General features: G+C 40.7%; 7 protein-coding genes across 7 annotated transcripts in view; 5 read left to right on the forward strand and 2 right to left on the reverse strand. All coding sequences in view use genetic code 11, as the record gives it.

Moving 5' to 3' along the window:
* Positions 1-1111: 1111 nt before the first annotated feature.
* Positions 1112-6798, forward strand: EGR_04646 (Abhydrolase domain-containing protein 4; the record flags this gene model as incomplete). Its single annotated transcript, XM_024493895.1, has 6 exons — positions 1112-1140; positions 1390-1716; positions 1789-2008; positions 2186-2370; positions 3869-4052; positions 6592-6798. The coding sequence occupies 6 exons, from the start codon at positions 1112-1114 to the stop codon at positions 6796-6798; spliced, it is 1152 nt and encodes a 383-aa protein (XP_024351648.1).
* A 902-nt stretch (positions 6799-7700) lies between these two features.
* EGR_04647 (Ribosomal N-lysine methyltransferase set11) lies at positions 7701-9072 on the reverse strand (the record flags this gene model as incomplete). The annotated part of the gene is made up of 4 exons (XM_024493896.1): positions 7701-8189; positions 8260-8513; positions 8568-8682; positions 8776-9072. The coding sequence occupies 4 exons, from the start codon at positions 9070-9072 to the stop codon at positions 7701-7703; spliced, it is 1155 nt and encodes a 384-aa protein (XP_024351649.1).
* Positions 9073-9902: 830 nt separating this feature from the next.
* Positions 9903-11286, forward strand: EGR_04648 (Parkin coregulated gene protein; the record flags this gene model as incomplete). The annotated part of the gene is made up of 2 exons (XM_024493897.1): positions 9903-10473; positions 10964-11286. 2 exons carry the CDS (start codon positions 9903-9905, stop codon positions 11284-11286), a joined length of 894 nt encoding a protein of 297 aa, XP_024351650.1.
* A 2731-nt stretch (positions 11287-14017) lies between these two features.
* EGR_04649 (Dynein light chain 1, cytoplasmic) lies at positions 14018-14366 on the forward strand (the record flags this gene model as incomplete). The annotated part of the gene is made up of 2 exons (XM_024493898.1): positions 14018-14199; positions 14273-14366. 2 exons carry the CDS (start codon positions 14018-14020, stop codon positions 14364-14366), a joined length of 276 nt encoding a protein of 91 aa, XP_024351651.1.
* A 922-nt stretch (positions 14367-15288) lies between these two features.
* Positions 15289-15751, forward strand: EGR_04650 (Dynein light chain 1, cytoplasmic; the record flags this gene model as incomplete). Its single annotated transcript, XM_024493899.1, has 2 exons — positions 15289-15479; positions 15655-15751. The coding sequence occupies 2 exons, from the start codon at positions 15289-15291 to the stop codon at positions 15749-15751; spliced, it is 288 nt and encodes a 95-aa protein (XP_024351652.1).
* Positions 15752-19373: 3622 nt separating this feature from the next.
* EGR_04651 (hypothetical protein) lies at positions 19374-21730 on the forward strand (the record flags this gene model as incomplete). Its single annotated transcript, XM_024493900.1, has 2 exons — positions 19374-19649; positions 21416-21730. 2 exons carry the CDS (start codon positions 19374-19376, stop codon positions 21728-21730), a joined length of 591 nt encoding a protein of 196 aa, XP_024351653.1.
* A 1263-nt stretch (positions 21731-22993) lies between these two features.
* The window catches only part of EGR_04652 (Peptidyl-prolyl cis-trans isomerase), a gene marked incomplete at both ends in the record, with an annotated part of 9387 nt that continues 5893 nt past the window's right edge, over positions 22994-26487 (reverse strand). Inside the window, 5 exons of the mRNA XM_024493901.1 lie at positions 22994-23326; positions 24145-24269; positions 24617-24688; positions 24764-25329; positions 25552-25720. Of these exons, the coding sequence (XP_024351654.1) occupies positions 22994-23326; positions 24145-24269; positions 24617-24688; positions 24764-25329; positions 25552-25720 (1265 nt within the window). The remainder of the gene's footprint in view (positions 23327-24144; positions 24270-24616; positions 24689-24763; positions 25330-25551; positions 25721-26487) is intronic.

Here is a 26487-nt window from a genome sequence, read left to right on the forward strand (position 1 = left end):
CCTTTGGGACATACCAGTAGCCCAGACACCTTCTCTGTGCAGAGTATATATTCTGCCCGAGTGTTGTGTCCTCTTTCGCCTTCAGGAAACCTCGGCAAACTACACTCACGTTTTCAAAGGACAATTAATGATTTGTTTTTTAAGCCATGCGTCAAAACCTTTTAGTAGTAAATTTTGCATTGCACACATTTAAAAGCTTTATAGCTACTGATGGTATGATTTATGCGTCCAATTACACCTCTTTATTTTAATTACTTGATGGTCAGTTATCATTAAATGCATTTTTCTCAAATGCAAGCCCCAAAAAACGATGCTTTCAAAAACGCTTGTGTACTAAAGTAAAAAAAATTCCAGTCCGGAAAATGTTTTGTAAGGGAACTATTGCTTGAAGTACTACCAGTCTATGTTTTACCAGTAATAAATTTAACATTTCTTGCATAAATCTCACTAACTTTTAAGAGAACAGGACGCTTTTTGCATAATTAAAACCATATTCACCATCAGTCTCTGTTCTTTTTGCAAGTTAGGATAGTACAGAGAAGCAATGCCAATCCCACAAATCTGAATCTTGTCTTCACTGAGGAGGAATTCAATGAGGTAAATCGTGGAAAAGCAATTGCTGATTGAAGTGATAATAACGTTACTTTAACAATGGAGTGCCGAAAGATCGGACGCCTCCGCACTTCCGGGTTAAGCACCTGTGTTGCTCATCCGGAAATTCCATGTGTATGGATTCTCCTTATAAGAACGTTCTCCATATACACCTATACTAGACAAAATACATGTGAAATGTCATGTTGTGGTATTAATATCAGAAGGTTTGAAAGATAAAACTTGTACTAAAACAAATACTGGGTTGCAGAAAACTCAGTTTGATTAGTCATAACAGTCCAGTCCCCTCATAAGATGAAGCATCAGTCAAAAAAAACGTTAATCTTAATTTATTGCAAAAAAAGTTGCTAAATATTGTCATTTAATTGTTTTAAATACTATTTGTTTATGCGAATCGTTCATGTAAATAGTCCATGTTCAAGGTTATTTCACTGCTGTTTCGGTGTTCACAAGCTCACATTTGAGTTTTCCCGATGCACTTTTGTACTTGTGGTTCACTATGACAATCCCCACTTCTGTGACAGACAAGTGAGTTTGGATTGAGTAGTTGATTTTATAAAGATAGTGACCTTCATGACAAATCTAAAGATTCTCGGTGGCATTGGTGCAAATGGATCCCAACATCAAATACTAAACTAATACAGGCTGAAGATAAAATCCTACAAAGTTAGTAAAGATTCACTCGTTTTAATACTTTTCAGGATGTGAGTGTGATTTTGAAAAATTTTTCCTTCCGGTTTATGACTCTTCTCTGTATTTACGAACCGTCATTGCTAGAAACTTTCCCAAATCAAAGCCCATTCATAGTGAATATGAACAGCGAGTGCCTTTGGTTCTTATTCATGGGTTTGCCTCTGGTGTTGGGCTGTGGTGTAAAAACTTTGATACTCTTTCTGCCTTCCGTCGTGTCTACGCGTTCGACCTGCTCGGTTTCGGTCGGAGTTCCCGACCGCCCTTTCCTAATACCGCTGAGGAAGTGGAAAACAAATTTGTCGAAGACATTGAGGAGTGGAGGAAGAATATAAAATTGGACAAGTTTATTCTTCTTGGTCACAGTATGGGTGGCTTTATTGCTGCGTCTTACGCTCTCAGCCATCCTGAGAGGTAGGATCCCGATTATTTAGATTTTTTCAAAACCTGCACCTGTTCTGTTTTCAAACCACCTATTTGTCTTAGAATTGTTCATCTGGTTCTTATCGATCCATGGGGATTCATTGGACAAGAAGAAAATACCACTTCCTTCCCAAGTGGGGTTCGTGGATGGGTCGTCAAAAGACTAGCCTCTTTTCGAGCTCTAACCACCATGCGAATGATTGGACCATTCGGTCTCAACGCCATGCGCAAAGTCCGACAAGACTTTGGACAGGTTTATTTCCAGACATCTGCTTCAACGAATGTGAGTTAGTCCTAAAAAATCAAAAAAAAATAAATTTTGTTTTATTTTACAGGGAAACTAGACGACGCTATTCTTGTAGCAAAAGTGTTGTTTTCCTTCCTCTGCTCTTCGGAGTGTGCCTCTCTGTCGCGTTTTCTCTTGTAAATTAAAGAGTTGAATTTTTTTGCGATTTTCTAGGAACCTTGTGAGGTCAACGATGACTCTCATGATTTTGCTCATGTAAGCTCTTGGTCTGCTGGCAAAAAGCGATCCGTGGCATCCAAAATGGGTTTCTCCAAAGCCTCCAGCTTTGACTCTCTCTCTCCCTACGATTCATCTGTTGTCTACAACTACATATACCACATCAATGTTCGTAATCCTACGTACGTATGTGCGTTGCATTTCTTATTGTCTTGGCAGACTGCAATTTTTGGATGAATTCTGAAATTATTTTCCATTTAAGTTACTATACACGAAACAGCTACCTCATTTTATGAAAGCATGCCATCACTATCTTGAACAGTCTTCTTTAAGTGTTGCTTTGACTTGATGAAGACGCAGAAGATTGATAAAGACAGTTCTATGAGAAATCGTTATAGATATTCACACAGATTTACCTTTGAGGCACAGTTTTGTTTCTCCCGTGCCAACACCTTAATAACATTAGTACGATTACGGGACGAGCGCCTAGGCACTTTCGTCTATGCCTCAGTTATTTAAACAGTCACGCGATATGCACTTTTACCGATTTCAAGACTGATCTGAACTAGGGTGTAGACAGATCCAGCATATATTTAATGGTCCTGAGTTCTCTTCGTCTGTCATTCTTCTGTTATCCCTAATCAGTTCCAAGAATCTTTGTCCTTTGCGGTTAGGTCATAATTGGAAGTTTGAAATTTGCCACACCAGTAGGAACCGTTATGAATCCGTTAGTCTACCTGCAGACAATTCTACTGAAAATTTTATGTTTACATCAAACAAATTGATTTTGACAAATATACAATTTTTGTGAACATCTTAAACGTCTTTTTTACCCATGGATGTACTCTCCTTCGTGGAAGAAAACCCTTATGGACCGAGGGGTTTTGTTCTAACAAAGGTTATTATGATCGCAAATGAGCCAAGTAAAATATCACTGATGAGACTAGAACACTAAAACAGTTTCTGTTCAAGTAGACGTAAATAAATTTCAGTAGAATGTCAAACTAGCATTGTTTTGGATAAAATTGGATCATTTGAAATAACTCAGCACGAGTTAAGTAATCGTTCATGTAAAGAAAATTGCTTTGAATCCTTCCTTTTTCGGTAACACTTCACAAAAACGAAATGCACGAGCGCCCTGTTTTATTGTCGTATAGGGTAGAAGGCTGAAAGTAACGATTGAATGATGGGTATAAATGAATAATTTAAAATGATTTAATTACTTTCCCAGCCCTGGTATTCATTGAAAAAGTTCAAGGGTAATAAAGATGATTTGAATCCCACATGCTAATTACTCGGAGGTGGTACTTAAACTCCTCCCACGTTAACTGTACCTGTAAGTTTAGCCATGCCTCCATTTTATGAGAATACCAGCTATCAACCATATCTTTCGACAAAAATTGCTTTTTACAAGAAGCCTAGCCATTCAGAAAAGTTTGCTTGACCTCTGGACTTCCTTGCTAGCGGTCGTAAAAGTGCATAGTAAATCTACGAACACTCTCATCAAGTGATTGCACAATTTGCCGAGTGTACTGTTCAACAAAGCGTTCATTTGAAAATAGACTGAATGGTTTGTTAAAGCATTCTTGAAAGCTACCGAAATGCTTGAATAGGTCGAAAAATGGACAAGCTGAAGCGAAAGGCAAATTCAAGTAGTGGCTTTTCTCCCTCCCTTTGTAGTGGAGAGGATGCCTTTAAAAATATGTCAATGCTGGGCTGGGCAGTGCTACCGATGCTGCCTCGAATACGGGATCTGAAGGCGGATGTACCCATTACCTTCATCTACGGTGGACGCTCCTGGGTCGATTTCTCTTCGGGCCTTCGTACTCGTGATCTACGTCCCGATTCCTACGTCGATGTTATGGTGGGTCTCTTCGTCCTCTTTATTTGACTTCTGATCTTCATTTTGGGCATCGTTGGTTTCTAATTAAACGGCCACAAAAGTATCCTCCCATTCCGCTTTTCCTGATTACTGCTTCCATGCTAAGATGCGTAGAAGTCTTTTAACTCTTCCATTGGTGTTGTACCACTGCTATTTTGACAGTACGAGATATGTTGCGTCAGTCGGCCCGAAATATCGTATTTTCCTTCACACCATCATTAGGTTCTCCTTCCTCTGTCGACATCCCAGTGTGTGCTAAAACCTCTTTCTTCCCTTGTATTCTTCTAACCTAGTTAAATGTATTTGACTGTCAATTATAAAAAAAAAAACACACAATTTCTCTCGAAGTGCTATTCATGCATACATCTTAGGCATCACTTGGATTAAGAAGTATCATTTTCCACACAAATGTAGTAATGAACCGCGGACTCCTTCATAATTTGAACCGTATGAAACCTCTCGAATCACGCAGAAGTGTGACAAGTAGTAGTCTTGGAAAGCTTCTTAGTGTGCTTCGGTAATACTGTGGTCCCAAAAAAATTATTGGAGTGGTTTCTTTAGGCAGTCTTCCTGTTAATTGGGCGTCATTAACTATTTGGGAAAAAGTGTTGGTTAATTTTACTTTCCCAAGCCGTTAATAAGCACAATCCTGTGAGATCTCACTGTGATCTTCAAATATCAGGAATGCAATGTCTAGAGGAATGTGAGATCTGTAGGCTTTCGTGAAGGCACCATGCTCTCTTCTCCATCCGTCGATCAAACGGGTCCTCTGGCGGCAGACTTTCATGTAGAACTGTTGTAATAACATCTCTCAAGGGAGGATCTGACTTAGTAACAATTTTCCTTTCTTCTGTTTTGAGAGAAATGTCTTGGGGGGTTGCAGAATCTTTTACTTACTGTTTTGATCAAGAAGTACTGGTATTACTTAATTTTACATGTAATATAATGTCGCCATTTAAGGAGGCTAATGTAAGTGTTGAAGTGATTGAATGGTTTTCGCTGGACTTTGTGAATGAGAGATACGTAATTTGCTTACTATGCAATCGCCCTTTGCCACTCTCCCAATTTCGATACTACTTTCATCATTCTACGCACTTGGTGTGAAGGTGTTGTTTTTCCGTCATATGACCCCACGCGTCATTATTGTGCGCCACTTTCCTGTCAAACTGATTTCAGCGCCACATGTTACATGCATGTGGCTTAAACAAACCCCTTTCACATTGATGGAAACTTCATGGGTATTATTTGGACCCGGCGCCTTGTTGTAAACAACTCTGCAACCTACCACGAAGTTTGGGAGGGGATCAGCTTACGAGCGTTGATTGCTTCGTCAAGGCGTATTTTTACTCTGCCAGATTTCTGCTAGTGATTCATGTTTGAACCATAAATAGAGCCTCTGTATGCATAGAAACTAAGAAGTCAGGCCTTACAGAATGTGTCATTGTTAATGAGTTTGCATTCTAATTAAATATTTTACTAACTATGAAATAGTCCAAGTAAGAAGTATTGCCATCCAGTAGTAGTGTAAAATTCTCCATCAACAAACTTTCAAATATTGTTGGAGCAAAAGCAACTTTTAATGCAGTTCAGGATCTACCTGCTGCTTCCACCGTACCCGCTTTCATCTCGCCACCAAGCATTACTGGATTAGGGTGAAAACTTTCGCGTGTCTGGCTCATTCACCTAGAATGGGGGTTTGCAGACTGTTGGCCAACACACTATGCATCCACCGATAAACACTTTTTAAATGACTCGAACTATTTACTATAAGTTGTTTGCATTAATGACACGAGTGTTCAGGACATCGATAATTATTATCGGACCAACTGGCAGAATATTTACGTAAGCGAAATGAACAGAACACGGGAGGATGGAGACCTCGCATTTGACTGGTAGGCCTTCTCGTTTGATTGTCCTCCTCGAGACTCCCAGTAGTCACTGTTCCGCTTCTACCACCATAAGGTAGCAAGGCGCATTAAAACCAACTGTGGAACAGGCTTTTGCAACGGTTTTCTACTAAGACGAGCAGATACTCGATTTTAAAAAAGCACCGATGCATCTCTTAGACTTAGATGACTTCACTGGAACCATTCCTTTTACAAACCCTCAAAATTTAATATTTACAGGCTAGTATTTGTAGCCATCTCGTCCCATTGATGACCACTGCCCAAAACTTCAGATCAGGATGAGTGGCTAAATCCAACGCGGTTTCGGTATCTATCTTTCTGTGCCACACCACAGACTCAGCTGACGAAATCAGGATTGTAGCTTTCGAATAAGCTTCGCTTACTCCCACCAATGCAGCCTGAATGGGGTATACTGGGTTTATTATCAATCTGCAGCATAGTTGGAGAACTACCCTACCTATGTTGGATGTCATAGAGCTAGCCTGGTAGTCTAGTCACGGGGGAGCTAAAAGTCCTCGCAGTTAGATATAGAAATATGCCTGCTATAATCATTAGCTATCTACTACCAAAGAGTCATACTTCGCCGCCTTTTTTCCGCCTCACCGACAATGCAGGTGATCGAGGACGGCGGTCACCACGCCTACGCGGAGTACGCAGACGAGTTCAACAATTACGTGAACACCATTGCGCATCTGGTGGATGAGGGTCATGTCTTTCACGCGGGTGGCGAAGAGGCGGTGCAGATGGCGGCGGCTTCATCTTATCATCCCACCTCAACTTTTAATGAGACTAATAGCAGTGAAGTTTCACCTTCCAAATAAACTATTATTCCCTCCCTCCTTTCTCGCATCACTTCTTGACGCTTCTGAACCCTCTGCTCAACCATCCAAAGTGATTTCACTACCCCTGCTTTTTATTTCCATCTTCTAGCTAAGTGTGGATTTTCACGAAGGTCTGATTCTACCTCGAGAAGTGAATTGGTAAAACAATTTTACTTCACCTCTTGGGATCTTCTTTTGTTATTCAGAGAAGTCATTTTGTGACTAGCCAATCTGAGCCCCATTGTGAACGCTGACCAAAAGTTGAAGTTTTGGGTGTAGAAACAGAATTCAGAACCTTTCCAACTGATACTTTTGTAAACCCAGTAGAAACGTTGTGGATATTGGCATTAATCGAAAGGAAAATCAAGGATAAACCAAGATGTCGTGGACCTGTTTGTCTGCTCTTGCGTGGTCGTAAAGTATTGGAGACACTTCATTTCCAATCTGTTTTATCCTAAGTTTGCTCGAGACTACCACTGATGTTTCGCTTGATAATACAACTAGCAGGCTCGAAATGGTGAGCTAAAATATGGAAATCATAGGCAGAAATAGAAAGCCACTTTAGAAGTCTGACGAAATTTCTCTTTAGTAACGTGGAAACAGCAGTCCAAAAGTTCAACCGTCTCAATAACGAGGATTATACACAAAAAACGTCTTTTAACGTAGCACAACTAGATGCCCTGCTAAAAGATATTTAACAAGATACCCTTTACCAATATTTGAATAAAGAATAGGTGCAGTAAGTTCAAATGTTTTTTTCCAAAATAAAACTCGAAAGCACAAACCTTTGGTAAAAAGAAATTGTTGAAGATGAATCCGGTAGGTTATTTCCACACCAATTCTGTTCTTTGTCTTTATTCTCCTCAAGGACTGAGCCACTACCAGCTCTTAAATGCAGAAGTTCATCTTGTCGACTTGAGCAGGTCACGTCTTGAGGCGAGTAATGTGATCAAGAGGTCAATAAATGCATGATGGCAATCCAGTGCGGTCACAGATTCAAGCGCCCTTTCAGTCTCTTCAAGAAGGCAGTTCAGAAGTAACCGAAGACCACGCTGAACAGAAGGAGAACGATCATCTTCGTCAAGGCTGTAAAGAACACCCAAAGGTGGAATCGTTTCATCAGATGTGAACAGAGCGAAGAGAATCAAAGCAAGGTAGTAAGATGGTCCCTCTATCGTCAAGTAGACTGATTTCCACGTTGCATCATCCCCAGTTGAGGGCAGTCGAAAAGTTGAGAGAATAAGATTTAGCTTTTGGATAGATCCACTAATGGATAACAAGTTCCCGAAGGTAGGATAGATTACGTCACATGGATTCTTGACACCGGGAATACAGAAGCCGTATTCACACAACAGAAAGAGGTTATCATGTTTTCCGTAGTTGATAAAAACCTATAAGCAGAATACACATCAGATAAGCTAACGCAAATCTTTGCAAGCAACCGTGTGGTAACTCATCTACCTGTTCGCCTGCTTGATAAGACGAGTCTGTCTTCACCTTTAGTACACCATTTGTGACCTCAATGCTAACAGACACGTCAGGTGAATGATTAAACAAATCAAAGAAAGGAATGATAGCGATGTTCTCATTGCTTCGATAAAAAAATCGAGGCTCAGAATCACAAATATGAGGAAGTGTGGACTTATTACCACCCCAGAGGCGAAGATTGACGTAGACACAGCGTGAATTAACAACTGACCAGGCCCATGCAAAATCTAATGGGGGATCAAAAGACGCCAAATTTGCAAAAAGGCGTCGGTAAGACCTACGCATCCTCTCTATCTGTGATTCAAAGGCGATTACCAGAGGCTTAGGCAAGAGAGGATGGAGTTTACTAACCATTTTGGGGCTTTCGATAGAAACGTAAGCGATATCCGCAAAAGACTTGGGAAGTATGTCAAAATACGCTTGCCACAAACACCAAAGATAACATTTCGGGTTCTGATGTGAAAACTTAAGATGGAAAAAGAATAAAACCAGAACGTCCTGCGGATCCTGAACAGTTACATTAACTGTTGGTTTCCAGAACTCATCAAAACCACAAGAACATTGGTTAAGGAGATAATGAGAACGACGAGGTGTGAGAACCAAGCGCGGATCATCCACCTTAATCGAAAGTAGATAGCTGTCAGACGACGGAAGAGATTTGCGTGCGACTAAGCCTCGACCACCTGTTGCTACTGTGTCTGATATTTCTAGTCCTAAAGTTCCTGGATCGCCGGCCCCATGGTTTAGTTCTTCAAACCATTTTAAGAACTGTGCCTGCTGTGACATTCCCTAGTGCTACTTGGCTCAGAAAATACCCAGGACCAAAGAAAAGCAGACCTCACCCAGCAAATGTTGTATAAAGCGGTCAACGATCAGGAAAGGAAAAGAAAACAGGTGTATTATTTGAGTATTTAAATCGTGGCAGGGTTTCTGCATATTTTTCTTACAGTTTTCCACGTCTCTTGAGTTATAGCTAGTAGCACATTTTATTACTTCTTTGAGCAACAAAACCAAGTTGTCTATTGAATAAAAGACTTATAGGGCTAAGCAATGCTAAAGAGACGTTAAATATAATACTTTACTGCGTAAATTAACATGAGCAGTTGCATTTGTTAAGTAAATAGCCAACTTCTACTGGGGATGCAATGCCCATTTCTCAGTCAACTATTATGCGAAATTTTTTTGTATCATTTAATTTCTCTCTATTCTGATTAAGCATGTCTCTTTCTCAACTGCACATAAAACCTTACTGTTTTTAAAAAAAAGCTGTTAGTTAGGTTTAGATGAATTTGAGATTTTTTTAAAAATAAGGATTCAATCAGCACTAGAATTTTAGAACAAACGTAGCACATTGGATATAACAAGTTCTGTATTTCTCCTATTTACTTCTAATTTCATATAATTCAAATGAGGAGAGAGCGTAGATGGTGACGTATTTTACTTGGCAATAATATGAGAGTTAATAGACGTCCAAGGATTTAAGGAGATCGGTTTCCTTTCTTTCTCAAGGGTTAAGGGTGTGCGCTTCGTCACGTGGCTAATGTGGACCGTGGTACAATCGATGCTTTGAACCCATGGGAGTGTGATGAATATCCAAACGTCCAGCTGTAGGGGGAATGAGCTGTGCCACCCCCACTGACAAAATCTACCGAAGGGTGACATGTTCACCCAAACGACCACCTCAACCCCTCTGCGAGACTCTCCGAGAGGCAGATAAGGCACGATGTCGGCTCGACCCCTGCGAATGCAAGGAAGATAAATGCGGACTCCAACCACGCCGCATTCCCTTGCTAGGCACAGAAGATCCCCCACCGGAGAAATCTAAACGTGCTTTTGGTATGCAAGCAGAGCAAGGCATCTGGGATATTGGGAAGCCGCTCCCAAGCAGAGTTTACCTACCTCTGAGGCGATCACGATTTCGTGTAAGATATGAAAGGGGCCTCTATCCTTTCCACCTCGACTATTCAGCAGACGTTTCCGTCGCTAGGATCACCTGGTGTGTCGATATGGAGCAGTATGATATTACTGATCTGCTGAAAGACACGCTTGAAGCACAGTCGGATGATTCGCATTGGGCACACGTAGGACACTTGGTCTTCATGGACTTGCTGAAGCACTTGCCCCCTGTAAAATTGGCTGGCACACTGCCTTCCTTCTCCATTGAGTTCAGGAAGATGATGCGTAGAAGTGAGTAGCAAATTTTAGTAGGCTTAAATTTGTATACTTCTGATCTAAAAGACAACCGCTCAATCAATAGTCCTGTTATGAACCAAAACCACCAAGGTTTAGTGTCATCACTCCACTTCCACAACACCCGGCTATTTTCATTTAAGCGATGTATCAACATTAAAACAAAATCGAAAAAATTATCTGATTAGATTTAGAACGCATTATTTAGTCTTGATGTTTGTTATTATGAGAGTCTATTGTTTTGACTTCTTATTGTTTTAGCTTATCAGCATAAGGTTAGACAATGGGAGTCAGTTTTTTAAGATCGCTAAAGTAAATGGGAACATGCAATTTACTTCTACCAGAAGGATAGTAGAGAATGATTGATTTTGATATGGAAAAGATTTTTTTTCTCATTCTGCTTTGTTAATGCATGTTGAATTGGACTTGGATGAAGAGAGATTGAAATATGCAGGAAGGACTAACGATCCATGAACCCCTCTTGTAGATAACGAAGAAATAGCGCGACGTCTTCTGAAAATGCTAAAGGAACTGGCCCTAGTGGTGACTAGCATTGGTCCCGAATTAGCCTTCTATGCACACGACCTTTTCAATCTCTGCAACCAGTGGCTGGAGCGATACAAGGAGGTCGGTGATCGCATTGTCTACGAGCAGAAGAAGCGCATTCACCTGAATGACCTCACTGACGAACTGCACGCCATTTTTGAGGTAGTATCGGGAGCTGAGCATGACTACGCAGTAGCAGGCATGAAGTTGGCCATTCCCACCTACCGGATTCCCGAGAAGGCGGCAAATCCACCAGGAAAATGATGCAACACTTTGGTTGGGATATACCCATTGGTGCAATGTTTGAGTAGCACCTAATTGTCTTCAACAAATAAAATATCCTTTTGAAATTTTTGTTTGAGGTCGAGATATCGGGTCGGTTCAAACGGACATTAAACAAAAATTGCTTTCTTCATGATAGGGGCCACGTCACCAAGTAGAGGTACAATCGCAGAGTCCTAAGTGCCCGCAAAACGACGAAGAAGGGTTGAGCAAACACTTATTATACTATGTAGCTCTCTTCCTACTTCATATGTCGTCCCCAATGCTCCCCTTGGTCATACTCCGGCGTTGGCCACCGCAATGAATTCGTTTCTGTAAGAAGGCACCCACTAGCCATCGCGTCAGTCACCGAATTCGTGTGCAGCTGAGACGATAACCTACTGCAACGTCACTGATCACTCTCAGAAATTCAACTGGATCTGGAGTTTTGTCGTGTTTTGGAATTGTAGTGGGGATGAAGGAATGTGCTGCCCATCTCGTATTCCCATTACTAGTCGTAAGACCACTGGCTGAAAAGTAGTCATTTAGTAAGGAACGGGATTTAAAATGGTATCGTAAGAATAGGATTTCGCATCTTTTCCCCCTTGCCACTTTGCTCTCGCTTTACTGCTACCCTACCATACCTACCCAAGTTATTTCTGGCTAGTGGCAAGGTGGAGGATGTATCGCGTTTTCACCTAATTGACATCTTCTTACGGGTATCCTAGCCACCTCCGTAACGAACCATTACCGACAATTCCCTACTAATGTCGCTTCAGTTGTAAATAACACTCCAATAGAAAAGGTACTGGGGTAGTTGCCGAAAATTGACGTCAAATTCAACCCTTCTGTTGGGAGTTGATACAGATTCTCTCACCCTAACTGTATATTTTTTCTTTCGTCACATAATAATTTTACAATTAGGGATGGATATCAGAATAGATCTCCTTTACGGTCAAAGTTGCTTTAGCTATCACCACCGTTGCCCTTCAAGCGATTTCTGAAGGCGAAAGAAGCCATAACATTAGGTCAAAGATGTGCTACGGGGGCTGCTGGAATGGCATGCTGGCAAGCGGAAGTAAAAAAGCGGATCCTTAAGTATTTGCAAAGCCAAAATAAAGAGATGGCCAATTAATCAAAGTACTGCAATGCAACATCTCAAATCACTGTCAAATGTCATTTTTACCTACTCCACGAAGGCATTTAACCACAAAGTTGACCTTTCGGAAAGACTTACGAAGACGCGGAAAGGATTATTGCAAAAGCACATCCGGTATTCGTAAATACATTTCTTCTAGTCTTCTGCAGTAAGATTTTTTAGCAAATGCCCTATGGCCTTCAGAGCACATTATAGAAAGATTTCATGAGTAATTTTATAGTGAGTCCAGGGTTAGCGATTACGATACCACTCAATTTGAATGATTGCGAATTTTTTTGACGGGAATGCAAGCTTTTTTTTCGTATTTACATTTGGTGAATGCAAGGGCTGGCAAACCGTATCTACAAGCAACAAATCGAGTTATTACGTCTGGCAATATGGTTGAAGTTGTCGCAAGTGCTTTAGTTATTTTTCGCTCTTAAAAATGTTACTAATTTTTATAAGTAGCATTAATACCTACAAATTATTACTTAAGCGTAAAAACACTTTGGCACACGATTAACAAGCCAAGACATTAAGATACACTTATCCTGGTGGTGTGAAAATGGTATGTGCTGGTCACCTACCTTAGCTAGTGGCAGAGGAACCCTAAGTCAGGTCTTAAACATATGCCCTTAAAGATTTAAAATCCATCTGCCCATACGATTTCAAAGTGAAAACCCAGATATCACTTAGTCGCTGCATCATGTAACCAAGGCAGAAAAAGAATTCATTCATCATATTTACGGACTCTATTGGTGTCCATCATCCATTGACAGGATTGTGATCACGTCGTTAGCCTGGCAACATAGAATGCACAATCGTATGTAAGTATAATAGCGACCGCTACTCCCCTGAATCAGACATGTTTGTTATTTACTACTGTCAATTTCAGCCTTAAAGTTGGCGAAAGGGATTTAATTAACAAGGCGAAATTTTTGAGACACCCCACCAAATGAGCACCCCACTCTACTTGGAATTAATCAAATGTGCAAATACGCTGATGCAAATAGCTCTGGAAACAGTCAACCATTACTCACAACTGCTCCATTTACATTTGCATCGCTGAGGCACCAACAGAATGATAGGGCACAGCCTGGTCTCACGCCGACATTGTGACTTGGCGACATTATGGTGGTGTGGGGTGCTCTCGCGCTTGTCGTAACACACATTGCCGCACATGGCTACCCGTCTCACCTTTCAGCGGTCAATGCTATAAGAAGTAACCCGACCTAGTGAATGAGTAGCCATGTTACAGGATGTCTTTATAGAGGGTTAAGTAAGCCAGCTGGAGGGCTTAATTAGGGTGTGTTTAAGCTGAGGAACATGGAGGAATGTGTGTATATTGCTGTAGGTTTCAGGCTGCCTCAGGCAAATGGAGTGAATTGTTGCACACACAATCAATGCACTTCAGGTGTGCAACTCAAGAGGCTTTGAATACTCCAGGCGAGTGATGTGAGAAGCAAGCCAATCTCTAGCCCAGAGAAGCATGCGCACAAGCGCTCGACTAGAAACATTCACCATGAGTGTGTTTGTTTATGTGTGCAGTAGAGAAAAAATCCATTCTTCTTTTTTTCCAGGTACTGCAAAGGCAAGATGAGTCTACAGAAGCTCAAAATTGACTGCGAAGAGGGCCTTCTCGACACCGCAATCGAGGCCGCGAGGAAGGCTTTGAGTCAGTCGGACTCGAATCGCAGCAGAGCGTCCTACGTTCGACGCGTTATGGACGAGAAATATGGACAAGCCTGGTGCTGCGTAGTAGGCAGAGATTTTGGCAGGTGGGTTTCCTTTTTGATGCACTTTGAGTGACACCTCTTAGCCGTTAGCGTAATTTTCACTTCTTCCTTTCAGCGAGCTGCCCTATCTTCCCAATCACTTTGCTTTCTTCACCGTGGACAACGTCTCATTCCTCGTTTGTAAAAGCTCGGAGAATGTTATAACTTAACTAGAGAAATGTAGCTTCGTATTTCCTAAGCAATGTCTTGATTTTTAGCATCTCTTAGAAGTTTTAATATAAAATAAACTTCCCCTTTTCTAATCACTTTGTTTACAACATGGAGTAATTGGGCTGGTTGTTTAACAATAGTCGAATTTGTAGATCTCTGAGCAAAGCAGAGACGGGAAATCGCGATTATGGGACCACTTGATGGGCCGAGTTTGAAGGTCACAGCACACCAAGATTGGCAAAACTTGCCCTGGAAACACAAGGCCTTTACTACTGAATTAAGCCCTATCATAAAATCAAGAAATATTTATTTTTCACCAAGACGTGCAGATTCATCGGTTAAATCCACAAAACAGACGACGCACATAGTTATGTATAACTCCGAAGACTTCAGCTAAACGATGCTGGTTAATGAAGTCATCAGTCGGAAATTATAAGTTACTAGAAATTAAGAAATACGTGTCTTTCATAACCATGCCGGTTTTGGAATACTTATTACTAGCATTACCAGTATGGCATTAGGAATTTTCATTTTAAGTACGTAGGTATCGCTCCTAAATGCTTGCGATCAACACACTTATTCCAAGTAGAAAGTTTCAAATCCTCATAGTTAAGTGCGTCCTCGCAAGCCACTGGCTAAGAACTGTAACTGCGTTAAGCGGGGTGGATTTAAGGTAGCAGAAGTTGAATATGGGAGAAGGAGAAGAATAAGAGGCAAAATAGGCGCCAGTCAACTAACGCACGTCAATCAGCGCGGCAAGGACACCACACAGCACAACACAACGCGCAATGCGTGGGTAACACGAGCCCCGCGGATTCACAGTGGCACACAATTGGCTGTGCGCCAGGTATTAAATACCAACACAAGTCCTCTGTATACGCAGTAACCGCACGTAGTAGTGTATTTGCTCACCATCGCATCATGTCAGAACCGAATGTCAAACAACTTCAAGTGGAATGCGACACATACAAGCTAAGGACGGCCATTGATGCGGCCACGGAGGCGATTAGCAGGACAAAATCGAACCAGGAGCGCGCTACTTATGTACGTCAAGCTATGGATAACAAGTACGGACCTGCATGGAGCTGTGTAACTGGTCTCGATTTCGGAAGGTAGGCTATTCTCTCAGCAGTATCATTCACCTACACACATGAATGCGAATTGGAAATACTTTAATGGTTCCACTTTGGCTTACTCAAGCAGCAGATTTTTTCTTGTACTTTAAGAGTCGTATTCCTCCAAGGTATGTGCCCTTATTAATAATACCGCCATGTACATGCCTTTTAGCGAAATCCCCTATCTTCCGGAAAATTTTGCCTTCTTCACTGTCGATAATGTCTCCTTCCTCGTTTGTAAGTCTACGGAAAATGTAAAAGTTATGTAAATCCAGGCTTGGTGCCCAGAATTACATCAAAAATTTAAAAATAAATTCATTTTGCTGACGGCTTTCCATTTTTTCAGTCCCAAATTGAATATTGCCATGTCCTTCTTGGATAGCATTTGGCACTAAGTGAAGAGAAAGTTTAAAAGTAAAGATCGGAAGAGTTTAAAAAAATTTATTGTTGTATTTTTTAAATAAAATAAGAAGGTGCAAAACTGAAGTTGTATCTATATTCTGATCTGATAATCTAAAATGAACACCTTGGTATGCCATCTCAGCGCAGACTTTTGTGCAATTCAAGGTCAAATGCTAATTGATATGAGGAGCCATGGTGAAAGGTGAGACTGATGCCAACATGTTGGAACGCCCACAAGACAGAGCAGGCGGCAGTTTTCTAAGCTTCTTAACAGACGCCAAATATTTCTGTTGAGCACAACACATGCCCTGTTTCGCCTAAGGCCTTGTGTATTGACAGCGTTAGGGTGTAAACGCACATCTAGAGACAATCAAACCCACAAATCAAATTGACTTTCACCTTGCGTATAAGCCAACTTTATTTCTCGCAGGCTAACGTGGTCTTTGCCTTGTCAATGATATTTCAGTAGCATTAAAAAATCCAGAAAATCTTAGAACATTAGTAAAATGATGCTAAATTGTAAGTAAAAAATAAAGAAAGCGTTGTTTTATGTATCTTTGAACAGCCTTGAATTACCTTAAACCCGTCAAACTGTAATTGCATTTTAAGGACAGAATTGTAAAAATAGGTAGGTACTTCGTAACTGTCGAAGGAGGTGATTAGTACGACCCCATAAAGCAAATTGCTATCAATCTTTAATCTTAAAAAGGTATAGTATTATTGCGAATAAATTGGAGCGTATTCTAGAACACCAGTGATTTACTAACTGTCATATCTCTTGTGCTGGATAATGAGTGGATAAACTTAAGTGTAGAATATTAACATGATGTTTAAACTTTTCTTTAGAACATCTTAACAACGAATGACAGTCGGTCCTCAAATATTAGCTTAGGGATGCTGAGGAGTAAAGCCTAGGATCTGCAACTCCAACAATACATGACCACCAATTTTCGGGAGAGAAAGAGGAAGTGCTGCAAATGAATACAACACCGGTGAAAAAATGCAACAGCTAGCCTTTTTTCACGTGCAATTTATAGGAGCCGACTGTAATAAAGCCATTCTTACAAGCAGTATTTGAGGAAGTCAAACAAATTCTAGTTCTGTAGCCCATGCCCAAAAAGTAAAACATTTATAGTGGCGAAAAACATTATCAAAGCGATGCATCTCGAAAGCTTTTTAAGACAGTCAGTAAGTTTCGTTTTAATCAAAAAGCAATTACCTTAAAATCCCGAACTTGAGGCAAAGTTACTACTTAAACAGGGAATTCGGTCCAGGAAAACAATAACTAGGCGTGTGGATTAATTTTTAGGGGTCAATGACAAATGCTAGTCCATAAACCTTAACTGAAGGATATTAGACTGAAAGTCTCCAGACTTTTGGCCCCATTTACTTTCTACTGACCTTACAACAGTAAAATATTCTTGACAAGGCAGAATTATAGTCTTTGGGCATCCTTCTGATAGGTGGTGGAGTTGACAGTAGCACCGATTTCTATTTTAAATTCAAATTACTTTAAACGTGAAGTAATTAATCCTCTGGCAAATGCAGGGAACCACACTGTGGAGAATAGGGACCAACATAGGAATCGGGCTACTTGTTTCGTCGACAATAAAAGCTATCCCTCATAGCACAAAATTAAGTACTAAATCATGTTTTATAAAATAGCATTAATTAGTTTGGGCGATATTTGCTTTTCCCCTACTACGCAGATGGATGTGAAAATGAAAAACACTTCATGCCGAAATTCCACGCAAAGTCCTACCACAAAGTCGTAACTATTAAGTGACAAATATGAGACTTATCTGAACCAGGGAAAGGTGAATAATTCTACATTTAGCCAATCAAACCTCCTAGTACCTGGGACCTCAATGCGCTCAGCTTTTATGTTTTGGTTTCTAGTCTGACTTTCTGCACCACTCGAAGTCTCATCTATGAGCAATGGGTTATAGCTCAGTTAAGGAGAGTCCATGAAGTTTTTGTCGTTGATGTTAGCGAAATAATCTGCGACACTTAAGAACCAAGGTTCTAACAGCACAAATTTCTATGAAGGAAAAATTGGTTGGTTGTGCATCCACGCTGTGGACAGCTGTCACCAGCCACTGCGCGTATTCTCCTCACTGCCTATGTGGGAGGCGATTTATCCATTGACGCAACAGTGCCCCTGTAGACGAGAATGAAGAATACCAAGATCAAGGGCTTTTCAGCCCATACGCGGGTTCGAGATGTCCAGCATATAATGAAGGGCGTCGAGCGTTTCATCTCTTTGTGTCCACATCTTTAACTGACTGCCCCTCACGAGATGTGTACTGAGGAATCGAGAGGTTCGTTGATCCCTGTGCCTACACACCAAGTGTTTGCCTTTTTCTAACTTCTGAGTTAATTCTCTTTTGGCGTTTGATCTAGACATATTTTAGCTACATTCTGCTCAAGATTGCGCGCACTCCAGCGACGATAAAAAGTCCCGAGTTTAGGGTCATCCTTAGAGCGAATATGATTGGACAAGAATTGGGGTTAGAAATACTATAAAATTTATCTTAAACTAAATTAAAGTGCATCTGCAAAAGTTGCATGGTAAGCGATCCACTGAGTTTTAACTAATCTGGCGCATTTATACCTTTTTTGATCCAGCAATCGTGATGAATTTCGGTGCTTCCTAGTGTCTAGTTGTTTCTGAACTTTGATTATTTAGTGTATATTCCAGCGAGTTTTTTTTAGACAAATGGGAACTTTGCTTTAAGAAATGCCACTTTTTTACTTTCGAGGAGCAGTCAAAGATTTACCAGCTTTACATTCAAAAAATATTTGTTAAGTCAAAGCCAGCCTTATTTTAATGCCAATCAATTAAATCTTTAACCTTTGACCTTGACTTATTTGCATTAATACCGCGAATGCCTAAACCAACTGTGCTTTTGAGTGTGGTGAGAAATTCTCCTTCATCTGCGGTATACTTCAAGCTAAATGGGAGGGTTCTTGTTGATAATTCCTGTTAAACCTGGTGATTTTCGAAGTCAAGGAACCCACCGTTGTGTACCTTTCAAAAAAGATGTTTAATTAGGAAAATTTGCGATGCTCGAGGATGGTACCGTCACTTAGTTTTATTCTTAAGCACTTGAGTTACTATTGGACTAGTTCAAGATGGATGTCATTAGATCATACTGGCAGTATAGATGATCTCAAAGCCTAGATGCGGTAGTCGTGATTGATGTCATAGCAGTGAGCCTCTCAACTCTACTGTTTTATCTTCCGTTTTGCTCGGGGAAACCTAATACACAGTGCTGTTTCAAAACAGATTTATCATAAACAGACATGCTCTATACTACTTAAGTACAAAAAGAACATATGTAATTTTTGAATTTTGAACTAGAGTATAATTAAACCTGATGGCAATAATCATTAAATTACTTCACTATAAAGGAAACTTTGATATTTGTGTTCAACCAAAAGGCGATAATTGCCTAACAGCGAGTTAGATCCTCTCCAGGTAGAAAAATGTCACGAATCTGCCGATGGAGGTACACACCGGGATGCGAAAATGCCACCTCTGGGAGCATAGCCCCATCGGACACCTGTCTGGATGATTTCACCTGTACCTGTGTAAAACTTGGCAACTGCTTGAGTGCCTGTGCTCTGGAGGAGTGCTTCAACGGTTGTCAACCTTGGTCTCATTGGAGTGTCACTTGTGCCTTCGTATTCCACGGCAATCCGGTGCATCGCAATCGGTCTAGGATCTGCAAGTGTGAACTTCAAGATAGCACCTACCCTCAGGTGGGCTCACTTGGGCTATTTTCAAAAGATAATAAGTGTTAGATTAATCCAAAAAGAGGTTCTTCTGTAAAAAAATGGAAACTTATTTTTCTGTAATACATTCTCGCTACTATTAAAATATCTTAAAATTCTATACTTTGATTTAATCAGTTCAGTCTACTAATTGCCATAGGAAGGAGATGATCAATAATATCAGCAACTCTCTTTTATATAATTCAGTTGTAATTAATTTGGAGTTCTTAAAAGTCACCACTCGTAAGAGAACCTACCGCACTGCGAATGAATTTACTTCCTCCAGAACCTGGTAAATTAACAAAGTATACATGTTTTAATTAAAAATGAAAAGTAGCGGGGGTGGCGCACATCTATTTGGGAAGAGTTTTTTTTTCAAGTCCCTTGTTTGGGTCATAACCCATTATTGAGTAGGCGGGACTACTTCAGCTGTACGGTTGACCAAGACGAAGGGACGAAGCCATTGAGTAAAACGTTTGCAGACAAAATAATCCCAAATAGTTTTTGAACTTTTTTACACCATACATTTGATAGATATTTATTAATTACGAATTTTTATTCGGAAATAAGAATCTCAATCAGAAGTACCGAGGATGACGGAAGTTTCTAGTAAATCGGCATTAAAATTGTTAACTAATGTCCAGTGGGATGAACTGTTCACCTGTTTTAATCCTTAAAAAATACATGGACTATAATAAATTATATATATGATTGCAATTGCTACGATTTTTAGATATTGTTGCGCATCTAAAACTGAATAGGTTTTTCATAACATCAAGATTTAAGTCCATAACTTATCTTGAGGTAAATAGAACCCTTAAACTGTTTCAGTGGATAAAAGTGGGATTTTCATTAAAAAATTTCTAGACATACTTTAATTAGCATTAGGTTGTGGCACATAAAAATTAGAGATTTTTCAGGAATGGTAAGAGCTTCTCCAAGATTGACTTACTAGATAGAATCTACTGCACAATTGAAATTACCACTTATTCAATTTTACACATTACACATAACATGGTATCAAGGTCAAAAGGTACCATATCTAATTGCGGTGTCTTTACCCTCACCTTCCGGGACAACTTAAATCGCTAATTCATTAATCTTCTACGCCAAAAGACCTGATCTTATTGAAATGAAAATGGCATCAGAAAGTCACCAAAATCTTCCTGCGTTGTGGTGGAATGTTCACGGATTTTGCCTTGACAATGAATATGCTAAGGACTAACTAACGTGGAGATGCCCTTCAAATGAATAGTATAATTGAGTAAAAGATCGTCTTCAGATGTATTTTTAAACATCCTCGACGTCTGCTTAGATGATATCTGGTCTTATTAAGTAACCATCTAGTGGTCGTTTGCTCACCGTTTTAAGGATGCTCTTCAAGCACGTAGGAAGCTAAATAGCTCAACTTTTTATTTAGTAATCTTAATTTTAGAGCCATCGCCTTTTAGTTTTAGCTATTCTTTGAAGATTTCTTACGCAGTCACTATGCGGCAGCTCACTATATGGAACAGAAGCCATAAAAATGAATTTTTTATAGGAAGGAGGGAAGTCCTGCCGTACCCCAGGGTTGGCTAAAGCTATGTAATTTTGGTTACGAATCCATCCACTTTATCATTATTAATGGCAACAATTTAAGATCTTAGAGAAAAATTAACCAACAACATGTTATAATGGAAAGTGAATGCCACATTCCAAATTGCTTAGCACCGTGATGAGAATAATGCTGCGACGTCTGCCGTTGAATCCCATAGATAAATATCAACAGCACCTGTTGGCAGTACTCAACGTGCGAGACGAAATGGGAGCTCTATCGCTTCCTCCTCTTCCTCTTCACCTGTGTGGTCGTGATTAAATTGGCGGTAGTGGTAGGTACGGGCCTCGTAGCCTTCTTCGCTCCATCTCCAGCTGAACAGCATGTGCCCGGCTTTAATCTGCACCCCGTCGACACGACCATTGGACTGGCCGAGGATGTCTCGATCGCAGAAGACGAGGAAAGGTTAAAGGAGACAGTGGAGAGGGGAGGAAACGAGGAAGGAAGAGAAATGGGAATAAAAGTTGAAGTGTGATGTTTCTTTTCTGGCTATTGAATAGTGAAATAGTTGACACAATAAATCGTTCACCCCACGGTCTATCCATTAACTTTCACTCTCATTTGTTTTGTCTTTTGATAAACTTTTCAGATTAACATTTAGCCATTCTTTCGTTAGTTAAAATATTCATTTATCTCCTTAGCAATGTACTCACCCTCTTCACTTGGCTTGTCTTTTATTAGTCTAACCCTCCTTCAAATTATCGTATCATAATTTTTCATTTGTAAATGCACCCAATTCTTCAGTCATTTGCATAAAAACAATTTATGTGTTTGTCATTTTGGGGTGCAGCTATCAATAAAAAGTGAGGGGAAAAACTGTACTCTTTGATCATTTTGATCACTTATAACTTCTCTCAAATGATTACCCGTCTATTCTATTGACCATAAATTGCTCTACTAAATGTCAAACTTCTCCTTTCTTTGCATGTTTACGAAGAAATCTTTAAACCATCTCACTACTCAATCAGTTATAATCTAACTTTTCATTGATTCATATTTTCATAAGGTGTCAATAAAAGACCGCCAGTACATTAAAAAAGCAAAGATCTTGTTTTATAAAACTATCAATGCATATATGCGACCACTAATCCAAATGAGCTGTAGGGCGAGACTCACCGGTCTCATTTTCTTAGTTGTAGGCCACTAACACAACACCTATTCGATATGAACACTTCCTGTTTCCTATCGTTTCAACCAGACCCCCCATTGCTAACATTTTCATTGCTTCAAGGAAATTTTACGATCACTGCTATTACAGAGTGAGCACAACCACGATTGCCTTTAATGTTACTACTACGTATAACACTTCACCGCAATGTTTTAAATCTAGTTTGGCCATATTACAGCCGTATAGCGGTCGAGCTACCTGTGAAGGCCTTGGAAGATTGCAAGCAGCCACCCTGCGAACGTGCAAAAGGAGGGGATAGAAGGATGAATAAAAGTTCCAGAACTCCACAGCAAACAGCAGCAAGTACGCATAGTTAGGCCAAGTACAACCTTCTCACCTCTTAGGAAGATTCGACATTCCTTTCCTCCCCAACCAATGAGGAAGACACTTCAAACATAATCTCTATTTATCTGCTTGTTCCATGCATTAAAAAAGGGGAAAAATGATCGCTATTACACAGAAAGCACAACCGCAACTAATGTTTAGTAATACAGAAGAAAATGGAAATTATATAAGCTTAACCTAAATGCTTGGTATGTATGTGAGAAGCGGGGGAGGGGTACAAAATCCTCATTCAAACAGACCAATCACTGCCATCAACGCAATACCAAGGATCACAGCTGTGAGTTCAGCCGCAGCCTGTCCGATTCGCCGAGCCACCTTGGCGGCTGGCCGACGCTCGCCAGTCTGATGGTCAGCGAGCAGATCGGGCAATACGGAGGCCAACGCAATGTAGATAAACCCACCCGCGGTGAAGGGCAGCAAGCAGGTAGTAATGAGCTCCGGCGAAAGAACGAAACTGGTGGTAGACTCTCTGCTATCCGCTCCGACGCCAGCTGCGAGAAGACTTAAGCCAGCACCGAGGAGTGCGCCCAGAGCTGTAACGAGCTGCAGTAGCATAGCCTAAACAAAAATCAGGAGCTACTTATTAGAAACTAAGTAGGTTGCGCCAAATTTCGAATCAAATGCATTCTCTTCGTCGATTTTATTATCTAGTCAAGCAGGTGGCAAAAAAAATTCAGTCAGATTAGGAGTCCTTTTCAGCCCACAAAAAGACATTCCGTGTATTTTGAATGGTGCTATTTTTAAGAGCTACGCTTCATAAGACGCCGTTTTTGTCTGTGTTAACCCGAAAAATACCGCTCGCCTAATTGCAAGTCCCCTTCTCCTTCTACTACCACCATTTCGTCCGATTCGGTTAATGCACACGTCCACTCACTGTACCTAACTTGAACTAATCATTAACCACCTTGATTTTAGCGTGGATTATCGTTATGCCAGCTCCTAAGAACAAGAAGCAAGCTGGAGATGGGGTCTTCAAACAGCCACCATACTGCACGCGTACGCCATTGCTAAGGATGTTATCAGTGCTTCCACTTCGCATTGCAAAATCATGACTCCAATGCAATTCAAAGAGAAGTAAACCACAACCCAAGCACCGCCGAGTCCCTACGAAAAGTAAATTGCGTTAGCATCACAAAATACCAATCAAAAACAGTGAAACCAGAAGAGCGTGCGCCATACTTGGAAAACCTCACAAATAATATATGCAGAAGATGAGTTCACTAATCGCAATACCAAACAAAAGGGGGAATGAACCAATGAGAGTTGGGATTAAAGAGATGTCGCGGCACCTCAACATGACTAAACTAAACGCCGTTTAAAAAGGGAGAAAAATAATACTTAGCGACCTAGACCGCAGAGATAATCAAGGAACATACCCGATGAACCCCACAGCCAGACTTAATAAGAATCGCGTAGTCACCGATTTCGTGAGGCAATTCGTGGATAAGCACAGTCAGAGTGGTAACGTAGCCCACGTTACGGCTTATCAGGAAAGATCCAGCTAGAATAGGAACAGAAACAGGTAGGCCTATAAGATAAACATTTGACCAACTTAAAATCAAAAGGTCTGCAGCGCATAAAAAACAATCCACAAATCAAATATATGCTAGCAAACTACTAAAACGAGCAAAAGCGATCAGACCATTAAACAAGATACAAAAGAGCTCATTTTTTGGCATGTTGGAAGGGAATAAACAAGCTAAGCAAAAGGGTGCCACTACAAAAAAAACTGCAAACTGGTCATAAAAAGAGGCTCCATTACATTCCCAAATGAGACAATGACCCAGACAAGCGAGTGAGAAACAGAGGGCTAGAGACATGAAAAGGCAAATGACGTGATAGGCCTACCGATTGCGATGCCATCGGTGACATTGTGCGTGAAATCTGCGGCGAGATTCAGATATCCAGCTGTGTTCATACCTAGAAAACTCAGGCGATAACAAAAACTCGAGTACGACCTAGCAAGAAAATGTGGCCAAAAAATCAAGGACAAACCTGGCCTGCTTTTAGTCTTGTTCTTGCTAGGGCCATTGGAGACCGAAGCACCGCCATTGCTATTCCCTGCTTTGGCGTTTTTCTGCTTCTTACCATCATTCTCACTAACAAGCGAGCTATGAGAGTGGTCACGACCACTTCGCACGAAACGGAGAGACTTGTCAATACACAAAAAGACGAAAATCCCACCGATAACGCAGAGGAAGACACATGTATTTCTGTCCCCCAGGGAGTGTGAGTGACCATGAGCGTCGTGATGGTTTTCGTTGTGGTTATGGCCGTGGGCGTGAGAGAGGGCGTGGGGGATGAGATGGAGGAAAGCATCACCAAGGAGCCCGCCTGCCGCAAATCCGAGAAGGATCTTGAGCAGCTCACGATGTTTGTTGAGATCAGGAACGAGAAAAAGAAGAATGAAGGGTGCTAAACTGATGCCCACAACCGCACCAACCGTATCCATCCATATTTGACTGGAACGAGATTTGATATCGTAATGTTCGTGAGGATGATCATACTCATGAAGATGATCCCGATGCTGATCATGAGGATGGCCATGAGCGTGAGAATGGCTAGGGAGTGAGCACATTCGTGTAAGTTTTATATTAAACCAACCACGTGCGAAAGTATTCTTGTGAGGCAACACCACAGTTGGACTGGTATATATGTAATAAACGAGAATAAAAATACACGCAAAGTCTGCTCGATGCTACAAATACCAAGTTGAATTGAATTAATGTAATTTGAGAAGGACAATAATAAGCAACTGCATGGGATGTTACGATAAAGATTACCTTTCCGAAGCTTCGCCGGAGTGAACATTCTCACCAAACGAGGCTTTTGTAAAGGCTGCCAAGAGGAGGAAGACAAGGAGCGTGGCCGCCACGTAGCGCATCATCACCAAAATGAGAAAGGCATCATAAACCAAGCCAATGAAAAAACAGTTACAAGTGCAAGAATAACCTTGACCCAGTTGACGGAGGAGTGGAAATGTAAAACAAATTTTCTTTCAAATGGCATTCCTTAAATGCAGCTAATTTATGTTTCTCTTTTTAAGGGGATAAACTAAAATGTAAAAGCATTAACTCTACGTAGTAGATGGGATGCAAAATGTGACTTAAAGCAAAATAGGTAATTAATTTAGCAAACTTATATAATAATAAGCTGCAGCATCGTAGGGGACAGGTTTTGTGCGTTAGGTGCGTAATTACACCTTTGCATCTCGACAAAGGCCTATCATCATTTTTAAGCCTCTTTACAGCATTCGCTTGTTGACCCACTATTAGTGTTCACGGTAATGGTTCGGTATTTTGTGCCATGTATGGCTAGCAAAGCAGAGACTTCCTTAAAGAAAAGTTACGACATAATACTTTAGCAGGACATGCATCGTTAACAATCAGATAAGTTTGGAGCTACTGGCATGGCGCAAAGGCCAGGCCGCATGTTGGCGTTACAATTTTGTAACGGCCTTGCTACTGAAAACGTAAGCCAAAATTGCAATCAGAGTATTACCATGCATACCCTTTCACACTTCTTGAACTATAATACAACTTCAGCAATGACTCGAAATGCTGCTTTGTCAGTGGCGGGAAGCAAACCTGATCGAGTAGGGAAAACATCCTGATTAGGCCATTGCACCACGCCAGGCGTGCTGGCCTTCGGGTCATGGCAGTAGCTCAAATACCTCTGCGTTGAATGTATATATATATATATATATATATATATATATA

Source organism: Echinococcus granulosus (genome assembly GCF_000524195.1).
Source record: "Echinococcus granulosus chromosome Unknown EG_S00030, whole genome shotgun sequence".
Lineage (NCBI taxonomy): Eukaryota > Metazoa > Platyhelminthes > Cestoda > Cyclophyllidea > Taeniidae > Echinococcus > Echinococcus granulosus.